This window comes from Vicia villosa, unplaced genomic scaffold, assembly GCF_029867415.1.
Source record: "Vicia villosa cultivar HV-30 ecotype Madison, WI unplaced genomic scaffold, Vvil1.0 ctg.005607F_1_1, whole genome shotgun sequence".
Lineage (NCBI taxonomy): Eukaryota > Viridiplantae > Streptophyta > Magnoliopsida > Fabales > Fabaceae > Vicia > Vicia villosa.
Genome location: NW_026706652.1, coordinates 46,636 through 55,057, shown reverse-complemented (window position 1 = coordinate 55,057; position 8,422 = coordinate 46,636). Strand labels below are relative to the sequence as shown.

The 8,422-nt window shown below is 33.2% G+C and overlaps 2 protein-coding genes across 3 annotated transcripts; one reads left to right on the top strand and one right to left on the bottom strand.

Moving 5' to 3' along the window:
- The first annotated feature begins 622 nt into the window (after window positions 1-622).
- Window positions 623-1,740, top strand: LOC131642690 (uncharacterized). The gene is made up of 2 exons (XM_058912910.1): window positions 623-757; window positions 1,317-1,740. The coding sequence occupies exons 1-2, from the start codon at window positions 702-704 to the stop codon at window positions 1,549-1,551; spliced, it is 291 nt and encodes a 96-aa protein (XP_058768893.1). The 5' UTR covers window positions 623-701; the 3' UTR covers window positions 1,552-1,740.
- A 108-nt stretch (window positions 1,741-1,848) lies between these two features.
- On the bottom strand, window positions 1,849-5,240 carry LOC131642689 (uncharacterized). 2 transcript variants are annotated; one of them, XM_058912909.1, is made up of 7 exons: window positions 5,101-5,240; window positions 4,891-5,032; window positions 4,699-4,800; window positions 4,352-4,479; window positions 2,768-3,048; window positions 2,601-2,685; window positions 1,849-2,499 (listed from the first exon to the last, which is right to left on the bottom strand). In XM_058912909.1, exons 1-7 carry the CDS (start codon window positions 5,212-5,214, stop codon window positions 2,062-2,064), a joined length of 1,290 nt encoding a protein of 429 aa, XP_058768892.1. In that variant the 5' UTR covers window positions 5,215-5,240; the 3' UTR covers window positions 1,849-2,061. The 2 variants fall into 2 exon arrangements, with proteins under 2 accessions (XP_058768892.1, XP_058768891.1); XM_058912908.1 differs by having other exon boundaries at window positions 1,851-2,499; window positions 4,891-5,231.
- Between the last annotated feature and the right edge of the window lie 3,182 nt (window positions 5,241-8,422).

The following is an 8,422-nucleotide window of genomic DNA, read 5'->3' as shown; positions in this document are numbered from 1 at the left end:
TCGGTTTGGTTTGGTTTGGATTGTCGATTTAATTGGGTTTTTCTGATCCGCTTACACACCTAAAAGCATAAATATTTTTAGGAACTAAATTATGTTATTTTTGAATAGAGACTAAAAATAAAATTTGAGATATTTATAAGGATAAACAATATATTTAATCTAAAGAGATTAATTACTATATGATGTCGGTGTAAAAAGTTTTAAATTATCAATTCATCACCATCTGTTTGCATTATTTTATAAATAGTTAAAATAAAAAATTAAAATTTTCCTAATATTTAATATAAATGATTAACTGTAAAATTATTTTACACTATTAATATATTTCAATTAAATTTTATTTATATTTTAATAATTCTTAAAAAAAATTGTACGCCAACAATGTAAATTATTTTTACATTGTCATGACGACACACGCACAACTATTAAACTCATTCCTCAAATCTTCTTCTTTTATACATCGAAGAAATATATGAATATTCATCTTAAACATTATTACGTAGGATATTTAATTTTCATTAATCTAATAAAAATAAAAAAGAATTTTAACAGATAATAATAAAACAATAAAAAAAATAAAAAATATTTGCAAATAAGAATAAAAGAAATTATAAGCAAATAATATAGATCGATGATTTAGCCACCAGCGGAGAAGCCGGGTACTGAAACTGAAAAACCTAGCTACCGCTATTCATTCATCAATGGGAGGAGGAGGTGAAGAAAATGTAAAGCATCTCGAAGACTGTTCTGTTGCCAAGTTAGTCTATTTCCTCTCCCTTTCATTTTCACACCATTCATAACCGATTCGTCGCTTTCATAGAAATGATTCTGTAAATTCTATAATTCAGTGTTTTGTAAACAATTCTGTTAGATTAGATACCTGGTTTGGGCCTTAAGCCCCAGCAAGTATGCTAGATAGGGTATTCAATTGGTTACGTTTGCCGATCTGGTGAGCTTCTAAGTGGGGGAAACGTGCCGACACCTCCGGAAAAAAGCGTGTGTCCGTGACATCTGATATTGTCAGATGCCGACACTATACTGATACTTATGATTATTTTAAATTTTTTTTTTTTTTCAAATTGTTGTCGGTGTCAACGTATGAACGTATCAGTGTCGTATCCGTGCTTTATAGAACGTAGAACATAGCTATAGGGAGAGTGTGGTAAGTTTGTTCTTAATTCTTCTGTGATTTTGTTTATTTTATTTGTTTCCTTCATTGCCTTTTAAGTTTATTTTTCTGTTATGTTGCAAATGACATCTTCAAGGTGAATTTTGTTAGCAATGTTAGTTAGTTACTGAACAGAGAAAATTTGCAGTGCATTGGGAACTTGGGTATTCTCTGTGGCAGGAGCTTTGCTGGCAATTCCGGTAGGAATTAAGCGTAAATCTCTTGGACCTCTTGTATTTTTTGGCACTACCGGAACTATGCTGGATATTATTATGGGGATTACAGCGTGTGAAAGGGAACATGCAGAGCACCAAATGAAGCTACTTGAAGCTCAAAATGCTGCATCTGAAACTTTGTTGGATGAGACAAATACTGATTCGTAATCTCTATATTTTGATGTTAACATTGTTGTCAAATTTGTATGGTCATACAATTGTAACAAACTAAATGAAATTTTATGGCACCATGATCAAATGTGCTTTATCTATGTTGTTGGCCTTTATGCTGCAGCAGTTTAAACAACAAAAGGTGAATAACTGAATGAGAAAGTTTCTAAGTTTATTTTTTGTACAGATTTCAGATTCCTTGTTAAAGTTATTGGAAGAAATTGCAAATAACAATTCACTGAAATTAGGATTTTTAATCATTGGACTTTGTTTCTTTAGCAACTAACATTTCTTTGAAAATTTGTATACCAACACAAACTAACCATTTAGAGGATGGTGTTAAAAATTGTACTAGAACTTTATCAATTGTAAATGGTAAATTTGTGTGGTGTCCTAACAATGGTTATAACGAGATCGATCTCATATTTAAGAACAAGGAACTCGGCAATAAGATTCGGGAATTTGCATTTGGAAATTGTAAGGTGCGAAGGAAAAACGCAAATGTTGTCACTTGGTGCTAAAACAGGGCAATGTTGCAGAAACCATTTCAAATTTTCCATTTTCAACATCTATGTTGGGATCAACAAGGATCTCAAATTTTAGAGGACTGTTCTTTCCTTGTTTCAGAAATAATTTTAGAAAAATTAACCAGACATGATAAAAGTTGAATGGTTTAATACGTAGATGCTTTTCCTCCGATTGCAAGCTCTTACTCTCCTCTAATGACCTAGCACTGGGAAGTCCTTCTCGAGAAAGTCTCGGGTTATTAGAAAGTCTTTCATCAGCATCTTTCTCCTTGGAAATATTTTTCAGACCATTCTGGTTAAGCTTTTGCTCTCTATAACTCGAATATACATTTTCAGCCTTCATGTTTCCAAATAAGATTTCTGCAGCCTTGTTCTTGACAAGAACTGGCATGAAGTATGATTCATCCCATACATATAGCTGCGAAAAATTGCATCAATAAGAAATGTTAAGCACGTCCAAGATTACTATTTTAAAGAAGTCACAATGTAAAAATGAGAAGCATAAAAATACATATTTACCATGAAAGGCCTATATATCGAGCATACTACATGAAGGCGGCTTGAACTTTTCGAACAAACTAGTGGAAAATCATTTTGCTCAGATCTGAAAAAGGGGAAGAATTATCACTGATCATAATATTAATGGAAGACATAACAAAGCTTAAGTTATTGTTCTAAAGTCATACTCTGAACCTAAGGGTGAACCGCATAGCTGGCAGCCAGTGCATAAGAGATCTTCCACCAAGTTATTATTCTGAGCTTTGCAAACTCTCCTACTAAGGAAAATCTTCTCATTCACAGTATCACCTGAAGTCTTGGCGTTACGTAATGGAACAATTTCACAAATCGATGCGAGGACAATAGTCTTGCAGGATGTTGTTAGCTGAGAGACTTCCATAAGTGAACAGCAATCCTTAGCCTCTCTCTCTTCAAGAACTGTCCAGTTTCTAGGCAGGTACTCTATTTTCTGTGTACATTACATGGATGCATTGGTATATCTAAAACACACATTACATGAAAAGGCATATTGATCAGAGTAGTGTTTGGAAGCGAAGGAAATCAGCTTATTGATGAAAAATTGAAAACCGATTAACCAGATAGATATGAAATGGATGTTAACATTCTACGTTAAAATAAAAGGATTGGCTAGCTTGCACAATTAGGAACACCAAAGGTGTGTAACATTTCAAAACAATAAGTGTAAACAAGAACACAACCTCACTCTAAGACATGATTTATAAATATACAGATTTGAAACTTGTACTTACTTTATCTCTTCTAAATATACCTATGCTATCATGCGAATCTTCAAACAACAGAGAACCTAACTTCCTCTAAACTGTATAATAATGTGTGATAAAAGCAGCTTATAACACCAGAAATCTAGTAACATAACTACAGCCATAAGATGTAGTGTGTTAAGTGTTAATAGTAATATTTTCGAACTCCCAAGCTATCTTCTCAGTCTTTTTAGTGAGATCCTCTTTGCTCCTGTCTGGAATTCGGTAAGTTGACTTCCTAGCTGATTGGATCCCGCATCACTGCTCAGGTAGAAGGCGGGCTTACAAAGACACTCAGATGTCTAAGTGAGATAGAGCTTTTTTGCAGGGGTTTTAGTGAAAACTGTAAAGTGATTATAAGGGTTTACTCCCTATTTGTACTAATGAGAGTCCAACAAATAGTCGTCTATTTGAGTGATTTGATTGCCTGATCATGTTGGCCTGACTTCTCGTAGTCAGTTACGGGTGGCGCATATAAAGCTAAGATCAAAGAGTGTTACAGGCTAATGTTGATAAGATTGTTTCTTTGTAGTGTATGACTTCATATACGCTGAACTCAGTTTCTCATTCTACGCCGCAGAAAGTCTATTTTATGACTAACATAAGTCTATTTCTAATTCGTTCCTCAACAATAAATGAGCTAGAAGATCCCTGAAGCTCAAGCTTACTTATCTTTTGCTTAATATGCTAATGAACAATGATAAAACACATCGCTGGCACAAATTTTCTACAAAAATGAAAAAAAACCAACCAAATGCATTCCCTAAACAGCAAGCATGACTAAAAATTGCACTAGATGAACTTTGAGCATAACCAAAACAGGATAATGTGATCGAAGAACAGAAAACTAATGCAGTCATAATCATAACAATATTAGAACTCACTGATAAGGCATTCATCTAGAATCTAGAATGAACACAATGTAAATCTAGACTCGTGAATTTTTATAGACTTCACAATGAACAACTACAAAGCAAATAGAAAGATTACTTGATTAAACTGCAACTTGACGTCGCAGACAGTGGTCCGAGACTGCCGAACCCACTTTATTACCCTACTTAACTTCTCCTTCGTTGCTGTCGTCCCAATGCGACAACCTGCTATCATCTCTTCAACATCTGCTCAAGAAAGCATATTATAAATATCAAATTTATATTGTTGATATTCCAATACTTATGAGCCCTATTTCGCCACTGTTAGACTGTGGCAAATTCTAGGCCGAGTGCAGTAGTCCGCCTTACAGGCCCCCGTAGACAGTCGGTCATGTCCAGATGACCTATCAAGATAGTCTACAGAAGAATATGAAATAAACAGATTTAAGAGTACAGAGTACAGACCCTTTGAAATAAGTGAATGGAAAGGATGAACCAAGCAAAAGAGAGAAGACCACTGAACAGTTTTAGCTTCAACCACACCCCCGAATTTAGTAATCATGAAATCTGCCACATTTCAAAACGACAACACTCAGATATCGCATTCAAATCAATTTCAAAATCCAATAACAGTTAAATAGAATAAAAATAGCATACTCTGTAATAAAACGACATCTCCAGCCGAAACCATTGACCCCATTTGACTCTGCCAAAGAGAAACTCCAAAAAACGGCGTCGTATCGTCGCCGACTTGAATGTCCATTCGCGTTAGGTCTTTTCCAGATTTGGACGATTTGTACTGTGAATTAGTGATAATGATAATCAGAAACGGAGGAATGTGAGGAAGGGAAAGAGTAAGGAAGAAACCTGAACGGGGAAGCAGCGGTGAACGAAGACGAGAAGTTGAACGAATTCGGCTATGTGGTGAGAGGCGTTGCAGAGGTCTATGAGAGGACCGTACCATCCAAATGGTGAAGCCATTTTCTTACCACAATGGAGTGGAGTGGAAAAAGTTTAAATGAGAAGGGTTAGTTGCAAACTGCTTTTTATAAGTTCAACTAACGGTTTGTACCGTGATTACTTTTGATTTTTTTTTTTTTAAAATTATTACCGGTGTTCTCGTGTCAGTGTCAGGGTTAAATTCGAGGTGTCTGTGTTTCATAGGTCTCCACTCCTAGGTCAGATTCTGCATGAGTTTCAAAGATCACATGAGTGCTTCTGACGGAAAAGCTCCCTTTGTCTTTCCATCAAATGAAATTATCTTCAATTCTATGATCTAGTGCAACCTGCAAAAGAATTTGGTTTAATTCAAACAATTAGATGGTTTCTTCTGTGTCCAAATTTTCCTTGTCAATGGGAAATGGGAATAAGCCACTGCCACACTCCATTACACCAGGCTCCCATATCAACTACCTTAACTTCATAATTGACTAAGAGTAGAAAAATTGAAGGAAATGTTCATTTCCTAACCATTTGAAATTCCAAAATCGTATAAGCTTCTCATTTCCCAATTTGCAATTAATTTGTTGAGAGAGCCAATTTGCAATTAAGTGACAATAAACCTCTCCATCAAATTGAATCTTAATTATTCCAAGCCCTTAGAGAGTGGTTCATAATTTTGGCATGCACATCACCATATCTAAGGACAATAATTCCTTCCAAAGAGGAGAAGGATTAGAGATGATTCTCTACAAATATTTGTTGAGAAGGGACTGATTGAAGATACTACAATGCTTTATACCTAATCCTCCTTCCTTTTTGTTCTTGCAAACCGAATCTCAACTAATCCAATACACTTTTCTTTTATCCTCGTCTCCACTCCGAAGAAACGACAATTGAATTTTTATGATCTCCTTTATTATTGTCTTGGGAGCCTTATAAAAGAAAAAAAAAAAAAAAGGATAGATAGAAAGATTAGCTAGGACTAGGGGTGTTAAAAAAACTGCGAACTGTACCGAACTTTACCGAACCAAAAATAATTGAACTTATATTAACAGTTCGCAAACCAAACCGTGAATTTAAAGTTATCAAACTGAAACTGAACCATTTAAAACCAAACCACATGGAATATATATATATATATATATATATATATATATATATATATATATATATATATATATATATATATATATATATGGAATTACTGTGTTGCTACGTACTGATAATTTACACTTCCTCTACATACGTACTGTTGTTAATTTAAATTCCTACTTACTGATTCTTGTAATTTGAAATTTATGTTGGCTAATTTTATTGAAATAAAAATTTATTATCGAAAAAAAATTTATATGTTTTTTATAAATATAAATGCTAATTAAAATTTATAATATGTCCTTATTGTATTGTTTTAAATTCAATTTTAATGTAAATCTAATTTTATAACTAGTTTGAAAATACAATTAGTTTTAATATAAATTCAATTCTATAATTAATTTGAAAATATAATAGATCTTAAAAATATAATTAGTTTAATACATATCTAATTCTATAATTAATTTGAAATCCAATTATATAGTTAATTTGAAAATATAATATTTCTTTACTGTATTTTTAAATAAGTTTTTTTATTAAACTTTTAAAAAAAACTATAAATTAGAAATGTCAATTTTTTTCCAAAATAAAAAATTCATATTTTCCTTAAACTAGAAAAGATAATTTTTTTTCAAAAATAAAAAAAATTCAGTTTTTTCAAAAAATTTAAAAAAAAAGTCATTTTTTAGTAAATTTGAAAAGTCGGTTTTTTCCAAAAAAAATTAAATTTTTGCGAAAATAAAAAGTCAATTTTTTTGGAAACAATCTCAAAATAAGAAAAGTCGATTTTTTTCGAAAAAAAAATCGATTTTTTATGAAAATAAAAATATCAGATTTATTTAATAAAAAAATTGATAGAAAATTTAATATATATTTTTTAAAAAACAATTCAAAACTAAATATAACGGTTTGGTTCTTTAACAAATGGTTTAGTTTAGAAAATTTTGTTTTCTAATGGTTTGGTACGGTTCGGAATTAAGAACCGTTATACCAAACCAAAATTTTTTGTTCAGTTCGGTTCTAAAAAAATTGAAACACTTCGGTTCAGTTTGAGTGACATTATGTAATGGTTTGGTATAGTTTGGTTCAGTTTTCTTAGAGAACCATACCGTGAACAGCCCTAGCTAGGACAACATTGATCATATGGATCTATGTGTTTGCAGGTAATGAAGATCATCATCATAAGTTTTGATGAAGATAACACATGGGGATCTATGTACTTGCAACAGAGGACTCAAGATCAAAGTGCTTATACAATCAAAGGTAAGAATGGCACGTGCAACGGAAACTACATCATTGTTGTAACACTCAAGACCAACGAGGAAGGAGAATGGTTGTCGGTGTACGAGGCATGACAATGAGACACTCCTGAGGGCGAAGAGGGCGAGGAATGGTCGCCAAATTCACGTCAAAATGAGAGGGATCCTGAGGTTGTGTAGGTATGGGACTGCATGGTTGAAGGAAGACTTATAAGGTTTGATTGGTACTTTCTATACCAACAAGATGCATCTTCTTTTCGGTAGCCTAACAAATATGAACTCCAAAGCATGGTGAAAAGACCTGTGTTACACTACAAGAAAATTAAGGTTTACGACACAAAAGTTGCGACAGTTACTTGATAACCGTCATGATTCACATATAGAGACAGTTATTACGACGGTTAACACCAACCGCCCTTACTTTTTTAAAAAATTAATAAAAAATTACAACAGTTATCAATAAACCGCCCTAAATTAAAGTTCACGACGGTCAAATAACCGCCCTAAAACATTTATCACGACGGTAGATCAACAGTCGCCCCTAAACATTATATTCACGACGGTAAACCAACCGTCGCGCCCCTAAAATCCATTAAAAGTCATGACGGTGATCCAACTGTCGTTGTATTTAATGGGAACACAAATACTTGCTTTAACACATTTTTGTTGCTGCCTTGATTTTTATGCGAAAACAAAACAACAAAAATATAATAAAATATGTTTTCATTTAATTTGGTAAAATAGAATTAGAAGAGGCTAATAGATAGAGCACTGACGAACCCCAAACCCACTCTCTTCCAGAAATTTCATGTCCATTTTGCCCTCATAACCCCAGCGACATCTTCATTTTCTTCGACTTCACCAAATCCTAACCCTAATTCACAACATAGAATTTC